Source organism: Notamacropus eugenii, chromosome 5 (assembly GCF_028372415.1).
Source record: "Notamacropus eugenii isolate mMacEug1 chromosome 5, mMacEug1.pri_v2, whole genome shotgun sequence".
Classification (NCBI taxonomy): Eukaryota; Metazoa; Chordata; class Mammalia; order Diprotodontia; family Macropodidae; genus Notamacropus; species Notamacropus eugenii.
Genome location: NC_092876.1, coordinates 133,725,466 through 133,743,746, shown reverse-complemented (window position 1 = coordinate 133,743,746; position 18,281 = coordinate 133,725,466). Strand labels below are relative to the sequence as shown.

Below are 18,281 nucleotides of genomic sequence, written 5' to 3'. Positions count from 1 at the left end.
TCTGCTCCAGCTTTTTACATTTACCCTGTTTGTTTGCCTCCATTTCAAATGTGTTTCTTGTAAACAACATATTGTTGTATTATGGTTTTTAATCCATTCTGCTACCCATCTCCATTTTATGGTAGAGTTCATCCCATTCACATTCACAGTTATGATTGCTATCTGTCTTTCACATCATCCTCTTTCCCCTTGTTTATGCTTTTAGTTCTCCCTTCTCCTTTCCTCTCCACAATAGTGTTTTAATTTTTGACCACTGCCTCCCTCACTCTTCCCTCCCTTCTTTGTGCCCCTCTCCATTTTAATTCCCTTTTCCCTTACTACTTCTTCACTCTCATTTATCCTCCCCTCCCTTTTCTTTCCCCCTTCCCCTCTTACTGCCTATAGAGTTAGTTGTATTTCTATACTTAACTGAGTTTATTGTAACCTCTTTGAATCCAATCAGATGAGGGTACCTCTCAAACAATGCTCATCTCCCTCCTCTCTTTACCTCAACTCTCATACCTTTTTGTGCCTCACCCTCTGATGGGATTTATTTTTTTTTCTGCATCCTTCTTTTCACATCACCCATTATAATCCCTTCTCACCTTTAAATCACATTTTTATCATCACATCATTTAATTTATACCCACTCCTTTTATCTATGTATATCCCTTTCATATATCATAATAAATGTCCAGTTCTCAAGATTAGCAAGTGTCAATTTCCCTTATGGGGATGTAAACAATTTGCCCATATTGAACATCATGTGTTTTTCCCCCTGTTTACCTTTTTATGTCTCTCTTGAGACCTGTGTTAGAAGATCAGATTTTCTATTGAGTTCTGACCTTTTCATCAGGAAGATCTGGAAATCCCTTATTTCATTGAATGTCCATCTCCTTGCCTGAAACATTTTGCTCATCTTTGCTGGAAATTAATTCTTGGTTGAAATCCCAGCTCTTTTTCTTTATGGAATATCATATTCCAGTTCCTTAAATCTTTTAATGTACAAGCTACAAAGTCCTGTGCCATTCCGACTGCAGCTCCTGGATATTTGAATTATTTTTGTTTCTGTTTTTTCCCCCTCTGTTTACCTTTTTATGATTCTCTGGAGACCTGCATTTGAAGATCAAATTGTCTATTGAGGTCTGGTGTTTTGGTCAGGAAGCTCTGGAAATCCCTTATTTCGTTGAATGACTTTCTCCTTGCCTGAAATGTTATGCTGAACCTTGCTGGGTAGTTGATCCTTGGTTGAAGTCCCAAGTCCTTTGCCTTACGGAATATTGGGTTCCAATTCTTTCGATCTTTTAATGTAGAAGCTGCAAGGTCCTGTGTGATCCTGACTGTATGTCCTTGATATTTGAATTGTTTCTTTCTGGCTGCTTGTAGTATTTTCTCCTTCACTTGATAGCTCTGGAATTTGGCAACTATATTTCTTGGGGTTTTGAGTTTGGGATCCCTTTTGGGAGGGGAACGGTGGATTCTTTCGATGACTATTTTGCCCTCTGAGTCTAGTACTTCTGGGCAGTTTTCCTTGATGATTTCCTGGAAGATATTGTCCAGACTCTTTTCTTCATCATGGGTTGCTGGCAGGCCAATAATTCTTAAATTTTCTCTCCTGGATCTATTTTCCAGGTCAGTTGTTTTTCCAATTAAATATTTTACATTTTCTTCTATCTTTTCATTCTTTAGATTTTGTTTGACTGATTCTTGTTGCCTCATTGAGTCATTAGTTTCTACTTGCCCAATTCTAATCTTCATCGTATTGTTTTCTTCAGTTAGCTTTTGCATCTCCTTTTCCATCTGACCAATTTTTCCCTTTAAGGAGCTATTTTCTCCATTTAATTTTTGTACTTCTTTTTCCATTCAACCAATTTTCCCAGTTAGGTTTTGGGTTTCCTTTTCCATCTGATCAATTTTCCCAATTAGGTTTTGGGTTTCCTTTTCCGTTTGATTAACTCTTCCTTTTAGGGAATTATTCTCTCCAGTTAATTTTTGAACTTCCTTTTCCATTTCTTCAATTTTCTTTTTCAGAGTGATGTTCTCATCAGTGAATTCTTTTTTTATAATTTTAAAATCATTGCCCAGTTTTTCTTTTATATCCTTCTTCAGATGTTCCAGGTAATCTAGTTGTGCTTGCGAGAAATTCATAGTCCCATCTGAGGTTTCAGATGGAAGTACAGTCTCAGCTGACCTCTTTGGTGTTTGTGTTTTGGTCCTTATCCCCATAGAAAGATTCTATGGTTTTTTCACTTTTCGTCTGCTTTTTCCGATTCATGATGTTGGCTGAGTGTTGTAGCTTTTGGTTCTTTCAGTCAGAAGATACAGATCTTTTAAGTTGAGTTGATGTATGTCTAGGCTAAAAGCAGGCTTTTTTTTGTTTTTGTTGTTTCCCAGATCAACCCTGGGGTTAGCTTGTTAGGTGTGTGGGAATGGTGGTCTGGTCTCAGGAGATCTCCTCAGCTGACTTGAGGCAAAGGCAAGGTCAGGGGATGGTGATCCCAGCTTCCCTATTGTCTTCCCTTTTCCCCTGGAGGGCTGGGGCACGCCTAGAAGCTAATGCGTGTTCCCGCCCCTCCTGGGGCTCGTCTCCCGGCACTGAGGCTTGCCTGGGTCTCAGTGCGAATTTTCTCTGCCCTGGGTTGTCTGTCCCTCCAGATCGCCTCCGCCACAGTAGGAAGAATCCCCCCTTGGCACTTTTCCAGCCTCTGATGTTATGAGACCACCCGCCCCCTTCTGCTGTTCCCGCTGATCCAGGATTAATCTGGGGAAGAATTTTATGGTTCCCTCACGGTCATCAGGGGGGAGGAGAGAGCACTTACTGATCACTCCGCCATCCCAGCTCCTGGAAGTTTAAGTAGTTGACCCACCGAAGTCCAGTCTTCAGGCTGAAGGTTTCAAGGGCTGCTGTGCTGATATCTGGCACTCAGTGGCTCTCATCGGCTCGGCCTGGCTTATCTCCTGCTCTGCTGGTCTCGCCCACCTCTCTCGGACCCCTTAGGTCCCCTCTGCCCTGCCCCACCGACCCCGCTGCGCTGTGCGCCGGGGTCTTACCCCCGCGGAACAGATCCCTCCCGTGGACCCTCCAGTCCAACCTGGGCTCCGAATCCATCAAAGTCTGTCACCCACTGGATTCTACACCTCCAAAGTCTGGTCAGACTCTCCCCCCAGAGATATCCAGAGGAGTTTTTCCAGGAGCTTAGGTGAGTCATTGCTTTCACTCCGCCCTTGAATTATTTTTTTATGGTCATCTGCAGTATTTTCTGCATTACTTGATGGTTCTGGAATTTGGCAATGATATTCTTTGGTGTTTTTAGTTTGGGGTCCCTTTCAGGAGGTGAATGGTGGATTCTTTCGATGACTATTTTACCCTCTGGATCTAGGACTTCTGGGCAATTTTCTGTGATGATTTCTTGGAAGATACTGTTCAGGCTATTTTTTTTCACCATGGGCTATCTGGCAGACCAATAATCCTTAGATATTCTCTCCTGGATCAATTTTCCAGGTAAGCTGTTTTTCCAATTCAATATTTTATATTTTCTTCTGTCTTTTCATTTCGTAGATTCTGTTTGACTGATTCTTGATGTCCTATAGGTTCATTAGCTTCTACTTACCCAATTCTAGTTTTATCAAATTGTTTTCTTCAGCTAACTTTTGCATCTCCTTTTCCATCTGCCCAGGATTTGCAAGTAGGATTCCCTCTCCACAGTCACCACCAACTCTACCATGGAAGTGTTCCTCCTCACCCCAGGACTGTCCCTGAGGGCTGAGATCCAGATCTGAGGTAGAGTACAGACAGGCTCAGTGGTTGGTGAACCCCACATGTGCTAGTTTCTTTGTGATTCCCCTGGCTGTGCTAAGACACTCCTAGGGTCCCTGGTGTTGGTCTTTAAGGGCTCCACCCCACTGGGGCTCAGGATCTTTTCCTGGTTTGCTAAGGTGGGTGTGACTGGGACAGCTCTGGTCCTTCACTGATTCCCCAAAAGCCACAACAAGACGGCCCCCCTTTGTGATTTTTCTAGCTTCTCTGGATAAGGGAGTGTTTAACCCTTTGGCTAATCCTAACAATTCCAGGATTTTTCCTGGGGACATATTTTCTCTCGGTTTTTCAAGGCCAGCAAGGGGAGGGGGTCAGCATTTACAGATCACTCTTGCCTCCCTGAAGTTCACATAGGTGGTTTACAGACATTTAATCTGTGCGCTGATAGTCTCAGGAGTGGTTGCTGCTGTTACCTGGGGTTCTGCACTTCTCTTTCACTCACTTCCAGAGTATTCCCATTCTGGATTGATAGTTCTGGGAATCTGTACTGCTGCCTCTGCTTCAGACCTTCTGGCACTTCCTGCTTTCCTTTGCAATGATGAGGTCTGTGCTGGTACAACCTGTGTGCTCTGCGCTACTCCATACCTGTAAAACAGATCGTTCCCATTGACATTTCGGGTTGTCCTGGGTTGGAAGTCTCCCAGACTCTGTCTCCTAGTGGATTCTGCCACTCTAAAATTTGTTCAGATTCTCTTTTTAGAGGTGTCTGAAGGAGTTTGTTGGACAGCTTAGGTGGGTACTTGCTATCACTCCACCATCTTAGCTCTGCTCCCCTTCATTTTTTTCTCGCTTTTTTAAAAAAACCATATCTAATTCATACCTAAATCTAAATCTGTTCTTTCTTCATTTTCTTCATGCAAGTATTTAAGGATATAAATTTTCCTCTGATTACTACTTTCACTTCTTTTTGTTTTGATATGTTGTCTCATTATTGTCATTATGTATAATTAAAGTGTTGATTGTTTTCATGATTTGTTCTTTGACCCACTCATTATTTAAGATTAGCGTGTTTAATCTTCAGTTAGTTTTCCGTATTTCTATCGTCCCTTATTACAGATAATTTGTATTGCACTGTGATCTGAAAGGCATGTTTTTAATCTTTCTGCTTTCTACTATGATATTTGACACATCAAGTTTCAATATTGATATTGCTTCATTGTTTTTGGTACCTTTCATCAAAATGTAGTTATCCTATTTATCACTTTCAATTAAATCTATTTTAGTCACAAATTTGTCTGTGATCATAATTGCTACTGTTACATTTTACGCATGAGGTAAACCATAATAAATTCTAAACACCCTTCATTTTAATTCTGTGTGTATATCTGATTCATAATTATGTTTCTTGTAAAAAATTTATTGTTGCATTTTAATTTTTAATCCATTCTGTCTCTTTTCTTTTTATGGGGGAGCTAATCCCATTCATATTCAAAGTCATAATTATGTTAATAGAGAAAATACATGGAAACACACTGCTAAAAGAAACCCAGAAACTATATCTTCCAAAATGTTTTTGGCAGGTCTCATTGTGGTGGTGAAGAACTGGAAATTGCAGGGATGCTCATTAATTGTAGAATGGCTGGACAAGTTGTGGTACATGATTGTGATGGACTACTTGTGGATATAAGAAATGATGAGCTGTATAATCTTAGAAGAAACATGGCTAGACCTGCACAAAATAATGCAGAGCAAAATAAGCAAAACCAAGAGAATGTTGTATGAAATAACAGCAATATTTTTTTAAAAATGGCTTAGTGTGAGTACTTTATTTTGACGATTATAAATATCAAAATGAACTAGAAAGGACTTATGAGGAAGATACTATTTGAAGACAGAGAAAGAACTGATAAAGAAAAGTATGTATAAAATGATTTTACATATATGTATATATCAGTACATACACACATATTTTTGTCTAATGGTAGTCATCACTAGAGCAGAATGGGAGAAGATGCTGCAGCAAGGATGGCATGCTAGCATAGGTTCTTTAATCTGCTTTTTAAATGAAAGTTAGCAACTAAGGGGGCTAACAATCTTCTTTAATTACACCTTCTAGATCAGGGGAAAAGTCGGACATAGAAGGATAGAAATCAGCACAAGGACCAACAAGCCAAGAGACAGGACTCTTTAAGACCTGAACCAAAGTAATATTGGTATAAACTTTGTATACACCACTGGATTGAGACAGCCTTTACATCTGAGCAGTCAGGGAGCTGTGAGCATATGACTACTCAGAGTCTCAACCAGGGAATCAAAAGATCCTTCTCATAAGCAAACCTCCAAAGCAAAATACCAACTCAGAGTATATACACACTTCTCAGAGTCAGAAGGCATCACAACCCTCATAGTTCAGTGCCTTATCAACTTAGTACCAAAAGGTGTGAAAGTCTTCCTACAAGTAAGCCTTCAATAAGCAAGCTTCCCTTAATGGGCTCCATGTGAGGTCTATTAATGGAACTGGAAGATTTTCCTATCCCGAAAACATTACAGAGGGGAAGAAAAAAAATGGAAAAAAAGAAATTCATGTGATAAATTTATTATATATTTAAAAGGAATAGCAAGTTGGACATAACGTTTTTATAGTTTTACATGCAATCATCTTTCATTATACAATATTATAGTCCATAAAATTAAATACAAATTCAAAAATAAATAGAAAAGCCAGGGGTTGGGATTGCACCAGTTCATGTGTAAAATTAGCCATCCCAGCTCTAATGCTCTATGACTCTCTAGTCTACACTGTCCAGTGGGGAGACCAGGGAGATCTCTGCTAGCCATAAATGATCAATACTTTTGCTCACAGATTTGCCCTACAAAGACACCAATGTGGAACCTCTGCTTGTACTCATGCTTCTTGTCCCTAGATGTCTTTTAGGCCAATCTAAGAAGATCTGGTTAGCAAGATTGAGTCTTTGTGTCACGAACTCCAAATAAGACCTGGAGAGTTGCTGGGATTTGGGGGAATAGGAATTGGGGTCCCCAAATGGGTCTGTGGACCTAGGCTCTTATGCAACTATTTCATATAAGTTCTGAGGGATTTTCCATCCCCTATTCAGAGAGCTATCTGGAACCAAACATCCCCAGTGAGTGCTAGACCAAAACAATTTTAAAAAATGCCAATCTTAACTTGTAACATTCTTATGGCTTTTGTTAATTATCTGGCTAAGTATGTGGCTCAGGATTCCTGACCCAGAGAATAGTTTCTTGGAGTTACAAAAATTTTTTAAATTCCCCTAACTTCCCTGGCGGTGAGCTCATGTTCCAAAAATCCTTTTTGGGGAGTACCCAGTATTCTCCACTACTTTTCCTATATTGTGAATATTTAAGATGACCTATTAGTGGATCAGAGAGAAATATAAAGTGCCAAAGCTTAGATGGATGCTCAGAGATATATAAAAACCCTTCCATATTGCTGTCAGTGATCCCTCATATGTTGGAGAAAATTATCAAACGTTTCCCCCTATATTCAAGAGGTGATCTGAATGATGACAGTTTGCCCCTTTACTGACAAGTCTGAAAGCCTGTTATGAGAGATTCTTCTATTGAAATGCATTTCCATGTTTCACAGGCCTTCATAATGGACTTGAAATGGGTGAGATCCCCTCCATCTCTATAATCATATCATTCTGCATAGGTAATATTGGTGAAGATGCCTAGAAGGGGGGCAATGACCCAGAGGTCAGAGACCATTCCTTATCTCAACTTTTAACCCCCAGTAATATTAAAACACAAGGTCTTATGAGCAATGCGGGCTAAATGAATGTTTCTTGAATTGATGGTTTAAATGAAGTGAAATATCAGTGGCTTGTGATATGTGGAGGCCACAGTGGCAGAGACCAAAGTGATCTTACCTGAGCTAGGAATACCAGAAAGAAGAAGTATGAGGTTTATGTGGTACAAACGTAGAGTGGGGCTGTTGTAGGAAGCTGGCAGGTGATTCCACTTCATGGTCCAGATCATGGTTCACAGGAACCCAACCAGGGAGATGCTAAGAACAAACAAGGATATTGTCAGTAAAGATCACAATAATAGAGTCAGAAAACAATTCCCACTCAGCTCTTAGTCCAGGAATCAGGAATGTTGTCTCAGTCTCTGGGTAACCACACATTAAAGAGCACAGATACTGTGGCACGGCTTGTGTCTATCCCACCTCATTTCCCCTCCCTCATACAGATCTCCCAGTCAGGCTGGTCCCCACACACCCCATATCATCCTTCATACCTCAGTTCACACTGTGCTTTCTGACCTACAATATCCTCCTTCTTCCTTTCTACTTATTCAGATATTTCAATGTCTAACTCAATGTGCGCCTGCTCCCTGAAAACCTGTTAGATTAAGGTCTTGCTCATTGAACTTCTATATTTATGTTTCACTTCAGGATCTCAGCACTTGAAATGAACTGAGTGATTTCCTCTCTGCAGAGGTCTCTCCATCTCACTGATCTAGCCCTAACCTTTCTTCTGATATCTAGTGTCTGTTGGACATTCTGACCTGGATGTCCCATAGATATTCAACACAACTTGTCCAGAACTGAACTCACTTTCTTTCCCCCTAAATGTTCCCAATTTCCTCCCTTCTCTTTTACTGTCCAGGACAGCACCAGGCCTCACTCTAGGTGTCATTTTCAAGTCCTTATTCTCTCTTTCCCTGTCTCCCCAATGCTGTCTAGTCTAACTTTCTGACTTCTCTCGTGTCCATCTCATGCAGAACTTTCCCACTTGGTTGGTGTCCCTGCCTCCAACTTTTCTTCTCTCCAGAATTTGACCTTCAGCAGTCAAAAAGATCTTCCTTCAGTTCAGTGTGACCATGTCAACCCCCAATTTAGTAACATACAGTTGCTCCCTATCACATCTAGGATAAATAAAGAGTGTTAAATGACCTTCAGAACCTGCTCCTTTCTTACCTGTCTAGCCTTCTTATACCTTCTTCCCCTAGAATCTTCTGCCACTCAGGGACACTGGTTTTTTTTCTGTTCCCCAAACAATACACTCCACCTCCCCACTTGAAGCAATTTCAGGGGCTGCCTCCCATACCTGCAATTCTCCCTTTTCCTCTCTATATCCTGGCTCTTCTGGCTTCCTTCAGATCCATCTCAAAAATTGCCTTTTGCTAGAAGCCTTTCTTACTTCCCTTTAATGCTAGTATCTTCTCCTAATATCAACTCCAATTTATCCCTCTTATATCTTATTATGCATAAAGGTTTGTGTGGTCTCCCTCATTAGACTGTGAGCTCCTTGAGAACACAGATTATTTTTGCTTTTCATGGTAAACCCTACCTCTAATAGCACAATGTCTGGCATACATTACTAAATGCTTCTTGACTTGGTTTGACTTACACCCTTATTATCAGTGTCACTAAGCAAAGTATATGGACAGTGAGGAGTCTCTAATTCTGCTCCTCTACACTGAGTAACTGGGCACAGATCTAAGACATTACAGGCCCAGCATATAGATGATGTGTGATTGACAAATATGTGATACAGTTCCCTTTTTTATGAGCAACACTGTTGGCCAAAGGCTTTTTTAAAAAATGCTGGGGCTGGAGCTTCTCTAAGTCTCCAACTGGTTCCTTGGTAGTTGAGGATGTAATGGTTTAGATTTCATTTTATTCAATCATTCAAAAATATTAACCAAAAGATAAGAGTTAGTAGCCTAAATACATCTGTGGAAAGTAAGATATGTTAGATGTCTTGTGATAACTTGAGTGGGAAAATAATGGAGTTTCTATTTTCACATCTACTTATGGCATCTTTCCAGGAATTAACCACGTGCCACAGAATAAGATTCCATACTTGAATACAGGAAAAAATTAAGCATTTGCTTTACTGGTCACAATGGAACACAAATCACAATGAATGATTTATTTGAAAAGAAGAATTGATCTTAGGACTCCTGGATCCAAAATTAGTCCTCTGCCCCAGGTTCAGGGCCACCCCTCAAGCTTCACCTTACAATTTGGTCTGCTTCATAGATGTGGTGGTCAGAAGGGAATGATTAACAAGCAACCTCCTAATTGATAAATGGCCAAGGGATACAGACAGGCAGTTTTTTAGATGAAGAAATCAAAAGAATTTAGTCATATACATATGTTCTAAATCATTATTGGTTAGAAAAATTCAAGTTAAAACAAGCTTGAGATATCATTTTACACAAAAGAGATTGGCTAAAATGATTGAAATGGGAAGTGACAAATGTTGGAGGAGATGTGATAAAATTGGGACACTAATTGTTGATAGAATTATGAAATGATGCAACCATTTTGGAAAGCAATCTGGAATTATGCCCAAAGAGTTTCTAGATTGACTGTACCCTCATCCAGCAATACTACTATTAGGTTATTTTCCGACGATGCTTGGGGAAAAGAAAAGAAGTTATCTATTCTAAAATATTTATAACATCACTCTTTGTGGGCAAAGAACTGGAAATTGCAGGGATGTCCAACACTTGTGGAATGGCTAAACAAGTTATTGTATATGATTTGGATGGAACATTACTCTGCCACAAGAAATGGTGAGTTCTTGGAAATCGAGGGAATGCCTGTCAGTTTGGGAATGACTGAACCAGTTGTGGTGTGTGAATGTAATGGAATACTATTGTGGTATAAGAAATGATGAACAGGAAGACTTCAGAGAGGCCTGGAAGGACTTATATGAACTGATGCTGAGGGAAAGGAGTAGAACCAGGAGAGCACTGTACATAGTAACAGCCACAGTATGTGAAGACTGCTTCTGACAGACTTAGCCCTTCACAGTAATGCAAGAGTGTAAAATATTCCCAAAGTAGGCAAAATGCCGTCCACATGCAGGCAAAACTATGGAATCAGAACACAGAATGAAGAGGATAATTTTCTCTCACTTAGTGTTTTGGTTTGTTTCAGTTTTTTCATGGTTCCTCCCATTGGTTTTAATTCTTCTATGCAACATGATTAATGTGAAAATGTATTTAATAAGAATGTATGTATAGAACCTTTATAAGATTGCATGCTGTTTCAGGGAGAGAGGCAGGGCAAATTTAAATCTTATTAGAGTGATTGTTGAAAACTTGTACAGAGTGTGCTGGATTTCAATCCAGGATGACTCAAGTTACAATTTGAATTGCTCCCTTATCAGCTGTGGGACCCCAAAAGACCCAGCATCTCCCTGCTGCTGTTTCCTCACCTGCAAAGTGGAGATAACCAGATCTTCAGTCCCAATTAATAAAGTTGCTATGGGGTCCACAAGACATAAGAAATAAGTTACAAGCCCCCAAACCATACTAGAGTTAAGTTAATTAAAATAAAATTTGTGTTCAAAGAAGAAATATTAGAGGAAACCTCCCTCCTCCCACTGACACCCACACATTGCTTCAGATCTCTGAGTCCGTGGATATGGCACAGTGCAAAGAATTTTCATTTTTTGGGAGATTGTTTTGTTTTCTCCCCTCTTCTCTTTCTCTTCTTTCTTTATGAATTCTTTGATTGAAGGATTCCCTCTCGAAAAGGAAGACATACTTAGCAAAAATCTAGGTGATATGAAACTTACCACTTAAGTGAACAATTTATGAACAAAGAAGAGACAAAGAGCATTATGACATGTAAAAGTGACAGTTTTGATTCCATTAAATGAAAAATGTTTTGTACAAATAAAAAAGTGTATCCAAGATCAGAATGAAAGGAGAAACCTGGAGAAAATCATTATAGACAGCTCCTCTGAAAAAGGTGACATATCTCAAAATTGCAAGAACTCTGCAAAATCTGTAAGAATGCAAGCCATTTCCCAATTGATAAATAGGCAAAGTATATGAACAGGCAGTTTTTCAATGGAAAAATCAAAACAATTTATAGTGATATAAAAGATCTCTAAATCATTATTGGTTAGAAAAATGCAAATCAAAACAACCTTAAGACATCATTTTTAACCCATTAGATTAGCCAGATTGATAGAATGACAAATGTTGGAAAGGATGTGGAAAAATCCATTGCCAGTTGATCTGTAAGCAGATCCAACCACTTTGTAGAGAGATTTGGTATTTTGCCCAAAGTGTTGTTAAACTGAGTATACCCTCTGATCCAGCAATACCATTATTAGGTCTGTTTCCCAAGATGGTTAGAGGAAAAGAAAAAGAGCCTCTCTGTTTTAACATATTTACAGCAGTTCTCTTTGTGGTGGCAAAGACCTGAAAATTGTGGGGATGCCTGTCAGTTGAGCAATGGCTAAACAAATTGTGGTATATGTTCATGGTGGAATATTAGTGTCCTATGAGAAATAATGAGCCTAATGATTTTAGAAAAGCATGCAGAGACCTCCATGATATAATGAAGAGCAAAATAGCAGAGCCAAGAGAACTCTGTATACAGTAACAACAGTATTGTTTGAAAAATATCCGAGTGACTAAGTCATTTTGAGTAATATATAAATACCCAAATTAACCACAAACATTTTGAGAAGAAAGATGCTATTTGCATCCAGAAAATGAACTGACATGTGTGTATACATATATGTCCATGTATGTAAATATATATGCATATATGGACACATATAATACACACAGATTTGTGTCTAATGTTAACCATGTTGAAGTTTGGTAGAAGGGATGTAGAGAGGGGAAAAAAAAGAAACTTACATGATAACTTTGTTATATGGTTGAATGAATAGTAAGTTGTAAATAATGGATCCGTGATTTCAAGTGCAATCCTGTCTTTTTCCCCCATGGAAAGGATCATGCAATTTCTTAAGTTTAGAATTAAATAAATTAATTTTTAAAATTTCACAGAATGATAAACATGAGTTCTGGAACAATGAAATATTGAATGTAGCAGTTATCCCACCCCTGGTTAACCACATTATGCCCCTAATAGGCAGAGCAGCTAAATATGGCAATTCTACCTATTTCTCTGTAAAACTTAAGAATCAATCTCATGAATATAGTTCCTTTTCTTTCTGTTATAAAATAAGCTCTGTAAACCTCTTGAAAGGTCGTTAATCACTGAGGGTTTAGTTGACCTGATTTTAGGTAACTTGCTTGCATTGTTATTAAATCATTTTGTTTCTGAAGTAATGTCTTATGAATGTTTCTTTTTTTAGATATAAATTCAATATGTCCATCCTCCATTCTTCTGTCAAAATAACTTTCCTATAGTTCAGGAGTGACCCTGCCAAACACAAGTACTGTAAAATACTGTGGCTTCCTGTCACCTCTAGGATCAAATAAAAAATGCTCTAGTGTTGATAGTCCTCCAGAACCTAGCTCTTCCCACCTTTCTTGTCTCCTTACACCTTCTTCCCTATATGTATTCTACCAGCCAGTGACACTGGTTTCCTGGCTGTTCCTCAAACAATACACTCTCCCATTGAATCCTGGGCCATCCCAAGCCATCCTGATGAATATCTGGTCACTGGATCCAGGATGGCTCTGGAGGAGAAGTGAGGCTGGTGACCTACACAGCTCTCCCTCACTTAAAACAAAGTCCAGTGCAAGTCATGTCGTCATTTCTCTCATGGTATGGTCTTCTTTGGCAGCAAAGGACGAAAATAACAACACCACTCTACCTCCCAACTCAGAGCATTTTCAGTGGTGGTCAGACATACCTGGAATTCTCCCTCTTCATCTCTAGATCCTCATTCCTTGAAATCTCAGGTAAAACCTCCCCTTTGCAATAAACTTTTCCTCATTTCCCTTAATTCTAGAATCTTCCATCTTCATATTAAGTCTAATTAATCCTGCATTTGTCTTGGTCTGCATAAAGATGTGTGTGAGTTCCTTGAGAGCAGAGACTCATGGTAACCCCTATGCTTACCTCTCTGTGTGGCACATAGTAGGTGTTTAACAAATACTTATTGGGTTACCTTGATTTCTACCCTTGTTATCAGTGTCACTGAGCAGAGTAGATGTGCTTTGAGAGTACAGACTGCATGTCCTTTTGCTTCTCCACACTAACTGGACCCAGATCCATGTCCTTACTTTCCCAGTAAACGCATGATAGTTAATTAGTAAATGTGGAATACAGGTCCCTTTTCTATGAACAACACTGATGGTTAAGGCCTTTCTACAAGTGCTGTGGTCAGAGTTTCTTAAAGTCCCAACTGATTCCTTGGTAGCTGGGGGTGCTTGGGTTTTATTTTATTGTCATTTTAGGTTTCATTTTATTCAGTCTTCTACCAAATATTAACCAAAGAATGGAAGTTAGTAGCCTGAATAGATCTATATAATGTAAGATATATTATATCTCATATGATTACTTGAGTGAGACTATTGGAAGTTTCATATGTCACAGCTAGGAAAGGCTTTTTAACATAAATTAAACCTGTCTAGGGCATATGATTCCATGCTTAAATACAGAAAAATAAAAATTTTATGCATACACATGAAATATAAATGACAATGAGTCACTTAAAGAAAGAATTCAAAGTTGTTTTTTTTTTTTAAATGAAGTAATTTAATTAAAAAGAACTGTTGGGTCAAACAATAAATCATAAGAAGAATAGAATTCACTCAAAGAAAATGGTAAAAATGAGACAATAAATTTTGGAGGCTGCCAAATCAGTCTTTAGAGGAAAATGTATAAATTAGAATGTAATGTTGCTTTTGTTTTAGCAGAGAGCTGTGTGGTTAACAATGATCCAACCTACAAAAAGAGAAACTGAGCTAGAGCTCTGAGCCAATGGCAGTTTATTAAAGATCCATGGTCCCCTCTAATGAAGTGGACCTCAGATCATCATCTGAGCTGCCTACTCCTTTCTAAAGTGCCCTATTTTTATGGAGCTCAATATGTGAACATTCAAGAGCAGCTATGCCAGATACAGAATAATTTCATTGGTTGTCATATGATGCATTAACTTAAATAAGCAAAATGATGAATCAACAGAATCACAATTTGGACAAAGTAAGGAATATCTCCACTGACTAGGTGGTCATAAGATTGTCATGAGATGGGCACCTGCTCAAGTTGGACAAGAGGGAATGATTGGGAGGTACAAAAATAATTTGGGGGGACTTACCATGAGGTCATGTCATTTCTACCTCACTGGGCTTGGTCACCATGAGAAGGAGAAATAAGGGTCGAGGGCCACCAACCAGCTTCTTATGATTAAGCAAGTAATCTTACCATCTGCAGCTCATAGCTCTGGAGTCAAATATACAGAACTTATAATCAGATGAAATGATTGATACTGATTGAAAAAGAGTAAGTGATCTACATTAAATCAAATTCCTCAGAGCCAAATTAATTTAGCACTATCAAAAAGAAAAAAGAAAATTTATAACACATGAAGAGAAAGAAAGGAATTCAGTAGAAATGATTTTTTCAAATGTATAAAAACAAAAAAAAATAAGTCAAATGGATAAATGCTTAGGTTAAAGCATAAGGAATAAAGAATTTCAATAAGTTAATTTCAGAAGAGGATATCAGAGAAATTATAAGTTTACATCTAAAGAAAAAATAAAGGAAGTGAATTTTGTCAGGTTCAAAGAAAAAGAAACATGGCATAATTGACCTTCAGATAGTGAAGGCTAGCACTCTCACTCTTATCTCAAGATACACAAAACTTTCAGATGTGAAAAATTACAATTTGTGGTTTCATACACAATATTCCCCCTCCTGTTCTCTGTTATATAGGAAAATGCTCATTTTTGCTCGTTACTTGTCAAGTACAAAGGTATAAAACAAATTAACCAAAGGAGGAAGCTACATAAGGACCAATTTCAGTTCAGTAGAAGGAGAATCTTTCACCAAGACTATTTCTATGCCTCCTTGTCCTGTGTTTTCTTTTCAGTTGCATCTGATTCTCTCTTTTTTAAAAAAAATTTATTTATTTATTTAACTTTTCAACATTCATTTCGACAAAATTTTGGGTTCCAGATTTTCTCCCCATTTCTCCCATCCCCCCACCCCAAAATGCCAAGCATTCTAATTGCCTCTATCACCCATCTGCCTTCTCTTCTAGCATCCCTCCCTTCCCTTATCCCCATCTTCTCTTTTGTCCTGCAGGGCAAGATAACTTTCTATACCCCATTATTTGTATTTCTATTTCCTAGTTGCAAGAAAAATACTCAACAGTTGTTCCTAAAACTTTGAGTTCAAACTTCTTCCCAATCCCTCCCTCCCCACCCATTCCCTTTGGGAAGGCAGGCAATTTAATATAAGCCATATCTGTGTAGTTTTGTAAATGACTTCCATAACAGTCGTGTTGTGTATGAGAAACTATAATTCCCTCCATCCTATCCTGCCCCTCATTGCTTCTATTCTCTCTTTTGGTCCTCTCTCTCCCCAAGAGTGTTGACTTCAAATTCCTCCCTCCTCTTACTGCCCTCCCTTCTATCATCCCCCCCACACTGCTGAACCCTTTCTTCCCCACTTTCCTGTATTGTAAGATAGGTTTTCATACCAAAACGAGTGTGCATTTTATTCCTTCCTTTAGTCGAATGTGATGAGAGTAAGCTTCATGTTTTTTCTCTCACCTCCCCTCTTTTCCTCTCCACTGAAAAGTCTTTTTATTGCCTCTTTTATGAGAGATAAGCAGCCCCATTCCATTTCTCCCTATCTCCTCCTAATATGTTTCTCTCCCAATGCTTAATTTCATTTTTTTAAGATGTGATCCCACCCTATTCTTATTACCACCACACAGCTAGTGTCTGTCTGTGGTCAGATTTGAATTTGGGCAATCCCAGCTCCAGGCCAAGCACCCCATCCACTGCACTACACATCTGCCTCTGTGGAAGGAAAACAAAAATTTAAGGAACCAGCCCTTTATTCACCACTGTGCACCAATTGGCACAGCTAGGTGGTAAAGTGGAAAGAGTGCTGGGACTGGACTCAGGAAGACTCTTCTTGGGTTCAAATGTGGCCTGAGACAGGTAATAGCTGTGTGTCCCTTAATCACATTGGCCTCAGTTTCTTAATCAGTAAAATGAGCTGGAGAAGGAAATGGGAAACTCCTCTAGTTTCTTTACCAAGAGAACCCAAATGGGGCCACAGAGTCAGAATGAACTGAATTACGAAAAACATCATTTCCCACCAAGGCATTTTCATGTGTCAATCATTTCCTATTTAAGGAAAATGAGGCACAGAGAGGAGAAAGTAGTTCCCCAAGGTTACACAGCTCCTTCATGGCACAGTTAGGACATGAATCCAAGACTGGTCCTTTGTCCAGTGTGGCAGGCTATCTCCTAAGCTTCCTCTTACAATTCAATCTGCATCTGGTGGGTGGTGGGGGGAGGGGATGGGGACCTGCAGCTTTGGGGTAACGTGTGGTCTAGAGGACCTAGGGAGGTCCTCAAGTATGGCCTTTTGATGGAATGGAAACTTCACAGAACAAATCCCTTAATATAAGAACTTGTTCTGTAAATTTGGACTCAGTCAAAAGGTCACACTCAAAGACCTAGAAGGTCCATATGTGGCTTCAAGAGTATAGATTCCCCATCCCATTAGATCTTGTGGTCAGAGGGGATGATTAACAACGGTTTCACTTCCCAAGGTTCTGAGACAAGGCCACACTCAGAGAAGAGTGACCACCATGAAAATGAACACTAGCCCTTTCCAGCAAACCCCTTCCAACAAAAGGGCTCCCCCAGCTTTCCCAGAGGGTAGACAGGGACCTCCCTTGGAGGGCTCTATGACTCACCTTGGCTTCTGATGAATAATAAACAGTCTTCTAGGCTTCTTCTCAGTCAGAAAGGGGGAGAGATTTCATCCCATCAGGAAGAGAATGGTCTGTTCTCTGTAGTCGGAGGAGCTGCACTCAAATCCTCCCTGAGATTTAGTGCCTGTGGGACCTGCCAAGACCCTTTGTCCTCCATGGGGCTTAATTTACCTATCTACAAATTGAGGGAGCCTGACCAGTTATCCAATGCATCCCTTTCAGTTACTGATCTAGGCAGCTAAGCAGCATGGTACAGGGCAGACTGGGACTGGAGTCAGGAAGAGGAAATATCAAAGTGGAATTGCAACTTCTGTAGGTCTGAAGCTAAGTCAACATTCATTGGCTGCTGGTTCCTGGTATGGAAAAAGCAAATAACAGCTGTTTCTCACTGTTATATGAAAAGAGGACCTAAGAACAGACAGGAAACGAAAAGACGATGTGGCAAATGGAGATAAATACTAAATGCAGTTACTATTATTACTAAGGTAAATCATTATAATGATTATCAGTATGTTATTACTACCTGGGTTGTTGTGCCAATCAAGTGAGATATAATTGTAAATTCTTTTTATAGCACCTGACACATAGCTGGGCTGGGAATGTGCCTCTTCTTTTACCACCATATGGTAAGCATTGGGGGGAAGGAGAAAAGCCACAAATTGCTCTCTGTTTGCTCACACTGAGAAGAGAGAAACAACCAACAAAGAGCAACAGATGTCAGAGAGAACAAAGGTCAATGGAGACATCCTGAGGGGGACTAGCAGCAGGTGTGAGGTAGGGAGAACCAGGACTGGCCTTCTACAGATGGAGGAATTTAGATGAATCTGAAATGAAGGCAAGGCAGCCAAGAGACAGAGGGGAGGACAGCC

The 18,281-nt window shown here is 39.5% G+C and overlaps 1 protein-coding gene across 1 annotated transcript in view; it reads right to left on the bottom strand.

Moving 5' to 3' along the window:
- Positions 1 to 17,675, bottom strand: part of LOC140505205 (myelin-oligodendrocyte glycoprotein-like) — a 42,238-nt gene extending 24,563 nt beyond the window's left edge. Inside the window, exons 1-2 of the mRNA XM_072610962.1 lie at positions 17,395 to 17,675; positions 7,648 to 7,784 (exon numbers count right to left, since the gene is read on the bottom strand). Of these exons, the coding sequence (XP_072467063.1) occupies positions 7,648 to 7,756 (109 nt within the window). The 5' untranslated portion in view covers positions 7,757 to 7,784; positions 17,395 to 17,675. The remainder of the gene's footprint in view (positions 1 to 7,647; positions 7,785 to 17,394) is intronic.
- Between the last annotated feature and the right edge of the window lie 606 nt (positions 17,676 to 18,281).